Here is a 13,195-nt window from a genome sequence, read left to right as displayed (position 1 = left end):
GTACAGAGGTGCAAGGTTCGATTCCGGCTCTGGACTTCCTTTTTGGTGTTTGCATGTTCTACTGTGTGGGTTTTCTCTGGGTACTCAGGTTTCCTCACACATTCCTAAAACATGCATGGCAGGTTAATGGAACACTCTGAATTGTCCCTAAGTGTGATTGTAACCGTGGATGGTTGTTCGTCTATGTGTGCCTGCGATTGGCTGGCAACCAGTTCAGGGTGCGTGCTGCCCAAAACACCTGGGATAGGCATGAGCACGCCCCGTAATTACCCCTCGTGAGGATAAGCAGGTTCGAAAAGGGATAGATGGATGATTTATCCATTAATGCTAACCTGATACCAGATTAGTGACTTGATCACACGTGTGTCCCCTACAAAACTGAAAATCTGTGATTGAAAAACATCGGCCATCAGTTATTTTCAAAATTTGGTCACTCCTATGTGTATCAACTATTAAATACCGTATTGGCCCGAATATAAGACGGTGTTTTTTTTCATTGAAATAAGACTGAAAAAGTGGGGGTCGTCTTATATTCGTGGTCTAGCCATTATACCCATTCACGACGCTAGATGGCGCCAGATATCATTGAAACGAAAGCTGAACTCGACTCCCCAGGCCAAAGTGAACCCCTGTCACGAAGAATAAAAACAAAAATAGCGGTAGCACGAAGAAGAAAAATAAAAAAATAGCGGCAAGAAAGAAAAGAGAAAAAATAATAGAAGGAGATAACAGAAAATGGAGAAACGTAGCGACAATCTGGAGAAAAGTGGGTCGAAGATCGACCAGGTCAACCGTCAGCTTAATCAGAAGTTATGATGTAATTTACACTTTCGTTTACATATTTAAATGTTCAGATATTAATATTTGAATGAGGCAAAATAACATGCTTTTCTCTCTCAAATATATTGTTATAATCATTTGTTTCAGATGTAATTATTTTCTGTATAAAAATTAATGTGGTTTCAAAACGTATTTTTTCAAACTGCAGTCTTGAAAAAGAGGGGGTCGTCTTATAATCAGGGCCATCTTATATTCGGGCCAATACGGTAATAAAAATAACTGCTGACAGTGAGTTGACTTGGTTATCCTGATTTCATTCAATCATTCAGTTCAGGCCAACTAAACGCGTAAGTAACATTTACTGCATTTGTTGTCGTTGTTGTTGTTTATTTTCATTTTTACTTCATTGTTGTCTCTTCCCGGGATTGACACGGTCGCTGTTGTTAACCAGCCAGAAAGTCATCATACCACCCAAACTGATTTCCCATATAACATTTGGAAGCAACACACCAATAATGCACTGCAAGCAATTAATATTAACCTTGCAGACATACACATATTCATTAAAAACATGGATAGAATTCAAAAAGTAGCGTTCATATCGGTTAGCAACTGTAGTCATTTTCTCCAGGGTTTAGTTTCAGTGTCATGTTTGTCATGTATCAGATGTTGCCTATACCTTATAGGCAACATCGAGTAGCTTGTAGCTTAGCTCGCTACAATTTCTAAATCTATTGCCAGCACTGAAAATGTGCCACATTGTCACTGCTGTTTGGTGGTCTGTGGCGGATTGGATGATAAGTGACGCAGAAGAAGCATGACATGCACTTTGTATTGGCAATGTTACTGTATTTGACTGCACATTGTATTCTCTTAACAAACGGTCAGGAGCATCAGTAGCCTGCGGTATGACAACCCAGTAACACACTGCTGTGAGATGGCATTACCATCCTCAGACAACATGGTAACGTTGGTCCTTCTTCGACTCCCAATTTGTGATGGTAGTCTGTGATAAAACGCCTCGTGGGGGCGTTTGTTGGCATTCGGGAGGTTTGAATTCAATGGTCGTGGGTGGGGATATAGGACTGGAATCTCATCTTGTTATCCCCTGCTTTGATTCGCCTTTATTGATGACATCAACGTCATCTATCCATCAAAGCACGCAGCAATTAAGGAGAACCTTTCGCCTAGCCAAGATCTCTCACGTCGCTCACAATGCACATCACGTCTTCCATGAACCGAACGTGCAATGTTGTGGGACTGTAGGAGGATGCTGGGGTAACTGTGGAAAACCTCACGCAGCTGATATTCAAGCTCAGAACCTCTCAACTGTGACGCACAAGTGCCAACTGTCACATCATTTTCAATTCCTCAGACCAGAATATTATTGTCAGTGTAGCTGACATGCTCACAGCAGTCTTAAATGTACAGTTTGTTTCATAGAATTATTCCTGATCATATGGAGAAAAAAAGCTTTCTGGAGGGCTTTATTCATGTATGTAATGAGAGATGGGCACAGAGGAACACCGAGGAAGTACTTGAAGGCAGCATCACTCTCTTCATGTGATCAGAAAGAGGGCTTGTGATCCTTGATTTATTTATTCATTTGTTTTTAACTTTTTTTTTTTTTTGAACCCATGTGTACTGGAGTCGCGGGGTTTCGGTTTCCACGCTCTCCTCCTCCCACTCTATCTATGTAGGGCAGCCCGCGGATCCGCTGACATCCCCATCCTCCCACATGCCCACACAATCTTGTTAAAGCATGCAGTTAATCTGAAGGAGGAAAGGGGCTCTCTTTGCTAGCAAGTCCTTCTTTCATCATGCCATTGTGTTTCCTTCATCATAGTGTCACAAAAGATTTCATATTTGTCCTAAACCCAGGTGCTGGGGATGACTTTTCCCTTCATCATGGTTCCCTATGATGCCACTTTTTCCCCCCACTGGGAGTGTCACTTGGGATCAGGATATTGCGCAGCAGGTGCACATTTTTACATCGAAATGTACCAGTATAAGTTGCCATTCAAAACTTTACACAAAATAAGCTTGCAAGAACTCTATTGGTGGTTCAATTACAGCTTGGGAGGCACACAACTTTGGGGGCTTTTGGTGAGAGGTTTGTGTAGTCTTGCCATGTCTGATATGGATTTCTCTGGATGCTCTTGTCTGGATCCTGGCTAGGAACACGCGTACTACATCCTGGACCTATTGCCAGACAATCCTAATGATTGAAATAAAAACAGGTTGGGGTGGATTGTTGTTCTGGACAGCCCAGTGGAGTAATTGTTCGTCCGTCATCATTACAGTTCTCAAGTTTCATGTTTGGATCCGTCCTTCCCGTGTGGAGTTTGCATGTTCTCTCTGCGCTTGAGAGGATTTTCACCCACAGCTACATGCCAGTTGAGTGTCACCTGTGAGCCTAATGATATATGATATAATGGAATAGAAAATGGATGGATTGATGTTTCATAATAGTAAATGGTATAATTTAGAACGATATTGATTAAGTATTATTTTATTCATTCATTCATTCATTTTCTGATCCGCTTTATCCTCATGAGGGTCGAAGGGGTTCCTGGTGTCTATCCCAGCTGTCTTCGGGCAGTAGGCGGGGGACACCCTGAACCGCCTGCTAGCCAATCGCATGGCACACAACGACGAACAACCATCCGCGGGCACACTCACAATGAAGGACAATTTTAGAGTGTTCAATCAGCCTGCCATGCATGTTTTTGGAATGTGGGAGGAAACCGGAGTACCCGGAGAAAACCCGCACAGGCCTGGGTATAACATGCAAACTCCACACATGAAGGCCAGAGCCGGGATCGAACCCACGACCTCTGCACTGTGAGGTCGACGCAATAACCACTGGAGCACTGGGCCGCCATATTATTTTATATATATTCAAATTCAATTTTATCCAAGATCACAATTTGAGTAGAGCAAGAAAATCAGCAAGATAACTCATGTTTATCTCCATAATAAGTTTGCAAAATAATTTTAACTGACCTAAAGTTAAATTGATTGTGTGATTGTTGAATTGAATGTGAGTTTTCATCACAAGAATGCACGCAGGGGTCTCTGTGGTATGCTAGTTAAAACATGATTCGGTCTGGGCATTGCGTTGGTGCAACAAATTAACAATAGCTATTCTGTACTAGCCTGATGAGGTAACTAAAGTTGTTGAATTTGCCGCCAGTAGATTGGGAAGCATATTTGTACTCTTCTTGAAGAAGCCATGTAGCAGATTTCGAGAATGTTGCTCACTGGCTATTTCATTTTTGAACCAGAAAATTGCATCCTTTCTATCTGCCTCTTGATTTCATCCACGGCGTCCCGAAAGTTGCGTCCTCCCCTTCACTGAGAACATCACTTTGCTTCATCATTTTGCGCGCTTGTGTGAAATGCAGCAATTTGATCAAGGGAATGCGGGGCGGCAGCAACAGAAAGGCCACGTGAGAACTGAATTGCCACTCACGGCTGGTGCTGTTCTTCATTTCATTCCCACCCCGCAGTGCGAGAGAAGACAGGCGAGAGTGTCATCCATAAACGTAGGAGGGCTGCATCCAGGCCCCTCATTTGAGAGGAGAGGTATTGTCTGCTAAGAGGAGGCAGGAGTTTGCGCTGCAACCGTTTATCCCCGTGCTGGAGTGGCTCAAAACCTTGAGACCTCCAACACTTATCTGTGTCCTTGTAGGCTCTCAGAGATCACATCCAGCTCTTTTACGAGCCACAGAGGAATTCTTCCAAAGCACATTCCATCCCACCAAAAACGAGAGAAAATCACTGCAAATTTGAACGACTCCCCCACACACAGAAGTGGGCCTTTTCAGACATCATAAAAATGAGCATTCAAATGGGGCTTCAGCTCAAGAGGAAAGATCATCTTTTCAAAATGAAGCAAACTTCTTCATTCTCCCACTAGTTGCTCTAGAAAGTGTCTCCAGGCTGTTGATTACAAAAACTCATTGCCTCAAGGTGGTTAAATCTTTCAGCTAAAGTTGTCACATCACCAGCATCTTCCGCTCTGTGTAGCGTCATGTAAGAGGCACTGCAGGTTTTAAACAGTTTGGCTCTCTTCTTTCCAACTTCGTGCGCCTGTCATGTTTGTTTTTTTTTCTTGGCAGTATTGCCATCTGGTGGTGATGGGAAAAACAACCTGCGCTCTCCTCCACCATCCTTCTCGTATGCTCAATGAGAATCCTGGGGAATACCACTCTGCAGAGTAGAGTGCCAACCGGGGAAAATAACCCGATAGATAAGTGCCACGTTGTATTGTACTGTACACAACCTGTGCATTATTCACTGAAAAATGCAGGAAAATGTTTAGCAGCAGTAGTACTGTAACCCGCCTCTTGCCCAGTCGACTGTGAGATGAAATAGGGGGAAATAAAACAAATACTGTCCCTGTTTTCAAACTACAAAAGGAGCAATTAGAATTATCGATAAAAATATGCTGAACCGACAAATCCACTCCTTAAAGAATTAATCACTGATATTTTTACCCGGGTTGAGTATAAAATAGCACAAAAAATGTAACAAGTACACAATAACCTGCTGTGCCACAATACTCAGGATCTATTCAAAATTAGAGAGTCGTCATGACGTAAGGGGTGCGAGTCTCTCCAAAAAGTCCAAAACAAGAACATTAACTCACTCAGTACCAGCCAATTCTGGACCAAGTCTGAAAAGACGTTTAAAAACGTCTTTGGGAGTGAATGAGTTAAGCAAAGCTGTGTTTCTGTTAAGAGGTGTTCATTTCTGGAATCATTTTTGGAACTGACATAAAAAGGTGTGAATCACTTGCATGTTAAAAATAATAATAATAATTTTAAAAAAAGTTCAAAACTACAATAAAAACAATATCCATTGTACTGCTGTGTGTATTTTTTTGTTAAATACATTTTGGTCAATCCACCCTGCTCCTCCCTGCCTCCCTGATTTTTGGGGTCCTACAACTACCATCACGCAGAACATGACATATATGGCCATTTTTTGTATTACGATGTCATTTGTTCTTTGCATGGTTTTTAATAATAATGTATTAGATGTGACATTTGATAGACCCCCCCCCATAAAGTGCGTGTATTTACTTTATTTATTTTTGGGTGGGAAACAAAGCCCTCTTTGTACAATGAACCATTCCAATCCTGCTTGCAAACCATATTTACCTGACCAATAATTCATCCGTCCATTTTCAACATGGCTTATCCGATACAGAGTTGGGAAGGGATGTGTGCTGGAGGCTATCCCAGCTGATTTCGGGAGGAAGGCCGACAACACACAAACCTGGTCGCCAGTCACAGTGCACGTATAGACACTCACTGACACCCACATCATGAGTGGGAAATGGTCCCCACGCCGCCCGCACACAAGTCAGGCCAGTGTACCATGACACCATCAGTGACTTCTGACCAAATAACACCCAAAAAAAAGCATGTTGCATTTATTACTTTTATTTCTTAAATCTTTTAACATTCTCATTCTTTATGTACATGTGGGCAAAAATCTGTAAATAAACTCTTGTTTGCATGTTTTGACTGAACTAGCATACAAGCGTAAATAAGAATAGTACAAAGATAAAATCTCAATCACTAGTATTCATTTTCAACTTCATAACACAAAAACGTACATTTATTCAAACTGTATATACATGTAATAATGAGCTTTTGTTGTCTTTTTTTCATTTTCTTCTTTTACAAAGTACAAAATACAAACACACTAATATTCATTCAGGCTCAAAAAACGTTTGTGCAGAGTTATTTTTTCTAATAATAAAGTCAAAGTTCTTGTTTTTCAAAAGATGGGTATTTTTGGTAAGTCTTTTTCTCATTTCAAAAGTGCAATAAAAGTATCTCAATGAAGTGTTTAAAAGTAAGCGTAGTGGGTCCCCGATCTGATCTCACTCCTCCCTCTGTGTGACCATGCGTTGCGTCTCGCAATCCTGTCCTGAAGTTGTCAATTCAATGTCGGCGACCTGCAAGTCCGCCTGCTGCTTCCGACAGCAGATGTCACATAATGTCACCCTGGTGGCTAAATCTCCAAACTTCCTGTTCTTCTGATGCTCCCATTTCACCACAAATATCCGATAGAACTCGATGAGAACGACGAGTATGTTCTTGCAGGTGAAGAAGATCATCAGCTGGTTGAGCACCTTTTCGTGCAGCATGAGATAGACGCGGTAGCACATGAAGGGGCCATCTTGGAGTCCCACCGTTAGAAGCAAGATCCACACTTCACTCGGGCAGCACGTCTTCATGTTATTGGTAATGTTGTTAATACGGCCACCGACAAAGCGCCCCGCGGTCCTCCGTTCCTGCCCACTCTTATGAGTGAGCACCAGAGGGAACTGCATCAGCGCCCACGTGAAGAGAAATAAACCAATGATGACCAACTTTTTCTTGATCATGATCTCCTCTAACCTGAAGGTATCAAAGATGTCCAGGATGTCGGCGCCCAGTCCCACGTAGACCATGAGGAGCTGGGAGAGCTGCTCTCGAGACATGTGCCCCATGGGCATGAGCCAGCGGCCGATCACCAACACAATGAGCATGGTCTGCTCCAGACCAGTCACCCATTCGTCTGGTTCGAGATAAATCATTTTCTAGGTCCAGAACAAAAGCACAGCATTGTCCATAATGCATCGAAGTCAAATATCATAGATGAACAGGAATGATAGACATTGTTCACTTGTTCAAGTCTAAGTTTAAGTGTAACTATGATCGAAAATTGACCCATGCAAATCTAGATTGCTGCGCTTAATCTGAATACTCGAAAGAGTTTGCATAGGTACTTTAGCTAGATACATGATTTTTTTTTTTTAATCCTGCACAAATTCTGCAAGAAAAAAACCCTAATAAAACCATCGCAGAAGAATGAAGATTTTTTTTTACCTCCCAAGAAACTAATTTTTTGTCGCAGGCCACGTCGCAGTTACGGCTTCCCTTGGAAGGCCAGTGCACAATCTCAATGTTATTTATTAGCCATTACAATTTAACATTTCAGTACAGATTTCAGCAAGAATCATGATAGTTGACACACATGATTTGCTCCTGCGAGCCACATAAAATTACATGGTGGGCTGGATCCGGCCCCTGGCCCTTAACTTTGACACCTGTGCCCCAAAGGGTAATGATAACTTTTCCTGCAATGAATCGGCTTGCTAAAGTTAGGCCCAGTGTGGCTGAGTGAAAGCGGAGGTTTAAGATAGGACACCTACCGCTGATAACTGCATCTTTCCCAAAAGTTTTTCGGCATGTGATGTATTGGCGTGTATGTGCCCTTTCAACAGGCTCAGCTCCAAGACCCAAATGGACGGAACGACAGTGCAAAGGTAGAGAAAAACCATCGGGGAGAACCTAAAACAAGAGGTTGATTTGTATTTATTGTATGCTTTCAACACTGGACAAGAATACTTTGGAAAAGCAAATGTGTCATTCTAAAAATTGTAAACCCAAGAGATTTTTTTTGCATGTTAAATAGAAAGTACAAACCCCCGGTTACATTTAACAGTTAAAAAAGACAAAAGAAAACGTGTCTGTCATCACATTCTTTGGACGGATGAATCTAAGATCATGATCAACTTGTATCAAAATTAGAAGATAAACATATGGAGAGAAACATCTCATGATCCAAAGCATACCGCATCATGTGTCAATCGACACGTTCACGTATGCTAAGGCAGAAGTAACTGTGTGCTCTACTCACAAATCCAACAAAACTGATTGGCCGCAGCACTGTAGACTTAAAACTATTGAGTGGAGCGTGTGTGTGTGTGTGGGATGGGGGGGGGACTAAAAGAGTGGTAGATTATTTTTAGAGCCAGGCACTACAGAATAAAGAGGTCCATTTCTTCCCTCTGAAAGTATCTTCTTTCAGAGGGGCAATTATTCTCATCATAAATGCAAATCCCACTTGACAGCGCATAGCCTCGTGCATGACAAGAGAACCTCAAAGGAATACTCGGAGAAAAAGTGAGAGGGCTGTTGGGGAACGTTCCGTCAGCTTTCCTATGTGAGCAGGTGTGACGCTAAACACTCATGTCCTTTCGAAGCTAGCAAAATGGAGGTCGGCCGCAGTTTATTTGAACACAAGAGAAATCCTCGTTATATGTTCCCATCACACACACACACACAAACAAATACAGAAAGAAAAAAATGCTGGGTCCTTCACGTTGCTGTGAAGGATCGAGCAAAAACCGCACAGGGGATTTTTTTTTCCCCCCCAGACAGTGCAACGCAACGCAAGCTGCAAGGGATAACACAACAGTTAGTGGCAGGGAGTTTTATGGGTCTATCGCAAGCTGCCTCTTAAAAGTACCACAACTGTACACTGTCCAAATACTGATGCGCTATCATGAGGAGAAAAACTTTTCAAGTGATGTCTTTTTTATTTTATTTTTTTGCCGGAACCTCAACAGGCTGCATTTCCCCATCTGGTCTAATTTAAATATGGGTTGTTGTAATGAGTCCGCTCAGTTTGGGATCAGGCACCATCACATTGGGGACTACATAGTCATCGGTGCCTCAAACATTTCCAGACCGGTGACTGGAAGGGCTAGGCCAATTTACAATTCACTTCACGACGTATCTGTCGTGATTTTGCTTGTGGCCAGCAGGTGGCAGTGAAGGGCTCCCCCTGCAGCTGAACACCTGTTGGTCGTGGTCAGACAGAATCATGACAGTCCTAATTACATAACGACCAACAGGTGTGCAGCTGCAGAGGGAGCCCTACAGTGCCACCTGCTGGTCACAAGCAGAATCATGACAGTATCACTCCCTTGGACTTTTTATCAAGGGGAGGGGTATTAAATGAGGTATGAATAAATACAATTTGGACAACAACTGATGAAAATTAAACAAATCTGGGTAGGATATCTTATCAAATGCTTTTGAAATACAGGAAGTGCTTAAAATTGCAAACTTAGATTAAGACAACATTGAGATTTTTTTTTTCTTTCTCACCCATCTTATTTCAGATTCAACAAATGAGGCCTGCTGGTATTTTTCCGTCCAATGATTGGTGGAGATGTTAATGATTGAGCTTAATAAAAAGCAGAAAATCGATTTACAGGGTAGGTTGACACAATTAAAAAAAATACAGTATAATTCTTTAGGTGCACTTTTCAAGAAAAATTGGACTTTATAAGGCTAGGTCAACTAACGCTCTGGCTGGCTGTCTTGTTTCAACCCCGGTAATGAATTCTTTGGGTGCTATCGGGAGCAGGATGCATATACGAGCGCAACAGTTCGCTCTATAAATCGCTGGCACAAATAGAAAGATGCAGTGCTTGTTATATATATTTTTTAAAATTGGAATAATAAAGTGAAATTTGATTATTTAGGGCGGCACAACTTGAGAGCGCTCATGGCACAATCATGTTGAGAATCACTGATGTAGAAGATTGGAGTTGTGTGGAGGTGGAAGTCACGCTTTGGTAAAAATGTCAAATATCAAAGGCCACAACTGATGGGTATCTTTTTGTTTGTAATTTGTTTGCTGACATTGTCATTATCACAACCGGAATATTGTTCAAACCTTTCATTCAATTAAAAATTTGGCATTTACCACTTGCTCCAAAAAAAATTGCGCCCCCCCCCCCCCCCCCCGCTCCATCTAATATCAATTATTTTTCCCCATCTTGTCAAATGTGTCATAAATATCCCGGTCAATATTGATGTGTGTTACCATTTCCATTCTGCGTTTTTGGTGAACTTCAGGGTGATGGCAATCTCAACTGCCAGTAGAGACACTCCTACTAGGAGGACCCAATACGCTGGTCCTTTTATTGCCACCACCCGCCACACTGTCACGCTGCCATGGACAAAAAATAGGACGCGGCTCAGGACAGCCAGAAGGATGTTAAATAGATGGCACATGGTTTAAAAAAAAAAAAAAAAAAAGAACCTGCACAGAACATGTCATATGTTACACAATAGATAACATAATTCCTGTACGGGTAAGATTGAAACTGCAGCAAAAGGTTTCTTGCAGTTTGATGGGATTCGTTAAGACTTACGCAGAGCGGTCAGTGTCAGACTTGCACGTGTGAGAGGAAACAAAAAATGGCAACCAAAAAAAAAAAAAAAACGCATGCTCATGAAGCCTTGTGCTCAAGAGGCTGTCCTTAACCATTCATACTGCACTGTAGCGGTGCAGAAACATATCCACTATTAATTAACCAAAAGGATTATCGGGTCGGAGCTCCGAGGGCGCGGAAAGAATGCGGTGAGCGGGATTCATGATGGTGACTTCATGATGACATCGGATATGTCACCCTTTGTATCACTCAAAATGATCAGGAATGGCCCTTGTCCTGAGGTCTATTAATCAATACTTTCATTTACTTTAATTCAGGCTTTTGAAAATCCCCCACATCTGATCGTAATACTAACCAATCCAACAATCCAATTTGGGCGTTTTAGTTATCCCAGTCAGTTTCCCAACAAAAATGAAGACCCAATGCTTATATTGTCGGTGTCAGGTCTGCGGACCAGGCATTATTAGAAGTACCGAGAACTAAACAGCGGCTCAGAGGGGATCAAGCCTTTTGCGTTGCTGGTCCCTCTCCTTGGAATGACCTCCTACTGAACATTTGGCAAGCCCCCTCGCTGCCCATCTTTAAAACCCGCCTCAAAACTCACCTGTATTTTTTGGCATTTGGCTCAGCATGACTCAGACCTGATCTTAGTTTTGCTGTTTGGTGCTTTCTACCATCTTTGTTACTGATTTATTGCTTTATTGTTGTATATATGTTAGTTTCTCCATGTACAACACTTTGTTGCAGCGATGGCTGTTTGAAAGTGCTCTGTAAATACAGTTGAGTTGAGTTATCATTATGAAGTCAGAGCAATTCATATATCAGATATGCATAATGTGCAGAATTGAAAACGTCCAGGTTTCTTTCTGAACTTCGATGAATGAATGAATCATGTCGACTAACATTTTTGGGGGGTACTTGCCATGGACAAGAATCTTGGAAGAAATCCATAAGATGGGTTGGTCCAGTTGCTGCTTGTTTGAGGGTCGTTCTGCTTTCACGTGCGTCTCTGAGTCCATGAAAAGTATTTCCTGCTTGCTATCAGGTCACTGATTCAAAATACTTTTTGGGGCCAACCATGAACATATATTGCAGATCTTTGTCTTCAAAATGGATTATTTTGCTTCTCTGAGAAGTAAAAGGTCATTCGTACATTGAATGTAAATGTAGTGGGGGTTACAATAAGATACAAACCACTGGTAACATTCAAGAACACGGAAGCAAAATGCGGGAAGGGGGACGGGGGGGGACTCCTCGAGGGTTCTGAAATAATTTTTTCAGGAAGATGAGGTCAAACGTTAGCTTGTCACGACAACCTTCTTAAAATTTTAATTTAAACATTTTGATTGTTTCAAATCTGATGTGGCACTGGAATGACAAAAATAAAAAATATCCTATGCACACTATCCATGTGCTGAAAGTATTGAAAAGGCTACTTACTGTATGTCAAGAATCTGCGTGTCTCCAGCCTCGTTTTAAAAAAAAAAAAAATTGTCTCACCTCTTCATTCTGATCTGTCATGATGTCATGAGCTGGAGCAGTTGGGGGAGTGTTGCTCAGCAGCTCGCAGTCAGAACGCCGCTGTTCCTACCAGTGTTTACATTGCCAGGTCTCGGCTACTCATTGGCCTCGAAACTCTGCGAAGCCTGGGACACAGGGGGCTTCCGTGTTTATTCGGAAGACCGGTCAAGACCCAAACTTCCATCCATCTCTTTTCTGTACCGCACATCCTGTTTGAGGTTTAACAGGGAGCTGCAGACTACTGTAAACAAGAGAGCTCAGGGGGGGAAGGATGACTACCTTGGATTGGTCATGAGTCAATCACAGGGCTTGTCTCCATGCCAACGTTACACAGTCAGCCTGTTTTTGGGTCTTGCGCAGTTCACTGCACTTTGACTTTTGATTTTACAGCAGTTGACATATTGAGACTTTGCCAGCCGCAGGAGCCGAGATTGCACGAAAATGATGTTTAAAGTTTGCTGGTTCCCAAAAAAAAATGAAGTGGACTGTGAAAATCTGCAATTCACAAAAGGGTGAACTGTAAAATTTACATTCAAGACCCATGCCGGGAGACCATAGCTGTGCAATTTGGAAATGGCATTATGGGCTGAAGTACAGGAAAGCTTTCCTCAAGTCAGAAATAAGAGCAAGAATAAATGCACTGTCATTGTCATATTAAAATGAAAGCAGGAGTCTTGTCACATGACATGATAACAAAAAGCACCAAAATGCTCACATGGGGGTTGGAGCGTGGCTTTCGGATAAGCACAAGAAGCCAGCCTCAGATGCAGAAATAAAACAGTGCGTGACGGAAGTGGTGGACTCAATGTTTGAAGGCAAATAGAAAAGAAAAAAAAATTGACAGCTAAAATTAAACAA

The 13,195-nt window shown here is 42.1% G+C and overlaps 1 protein-coding gene across 1 annotated transcript; it reads right to left on the bottom strand.

The window, feature by feature from the left end:
• Positions 1-6,285: 6,285 nt before the first annotated feature.
• LOC147210277 (transmembrane protein 26) lies at positions 6,286-13,072 on the bottom strand. Its single transcript, XM_086107849.1, has 3 exons — positions 10,465-13,072; positions 7,997-8,135; positions 6,286-7,381 (listed from the first exon to the last, which is right to left on the bottom strand). The coding sequence occupies exons 1-3, from the start codon at positions 10,653-10,655 to the stop codon at positions 6,680-6,682; spliced, it is 1,032 nt and encodes a 343-aa protein (XP_085963975.1). The 5' UTR covers positions 10,656-13,072; the 3' UTR covers positions 6,286-6,679.
• Positions 13,073-13,195: the final 123 nt, after the last annotated feature.

This window comes from Hippocampus guttulatus, chromosome 1 (assembly GCF_054856545.1).
Source record: "Hippocampus guttulatus isolate MCC_2025c chromosome 1, RoL_Hgut_1.0, whole genome shotgun sequence".
NCBI lineage: Eukaryota > Metazoa > Chordata > Actinopteri > Syngnathiformes > Syngnathidae > Hippocampus > Hippocampus guttulatus.
The sequence above is the reverse complement of the archived record's forward strand: the minus strand, read 5'-3'. Positions and strand labels throughout refer to the sequence as shown.

Excerpts from the sequence above, each read along its gene's own strand:
- LOC147210277 (XM_086107849.1), bottom strand. The coding sequence starts at position 10,655 with ATGTGCCATCTATTTAACATCCTTCTGGCTGTCCTGAGCCGCGTCCTA. Across the intron at positions 8,136-10,464 it reads AAAAACGCAGAATGGAAATG|GTTCTCCCCGATGGTTTTTC; the intron begins GTAACACACATC and ends CTCTTGTTTTAG. Across the intron at positions 7,382-7,996 it reads GAAAGATGCAGTTATCAGCG|AAAATGATTTATCTCGAACC; the intron begins GTAGGTGTCCTA and ends TTCTGGACCTAG.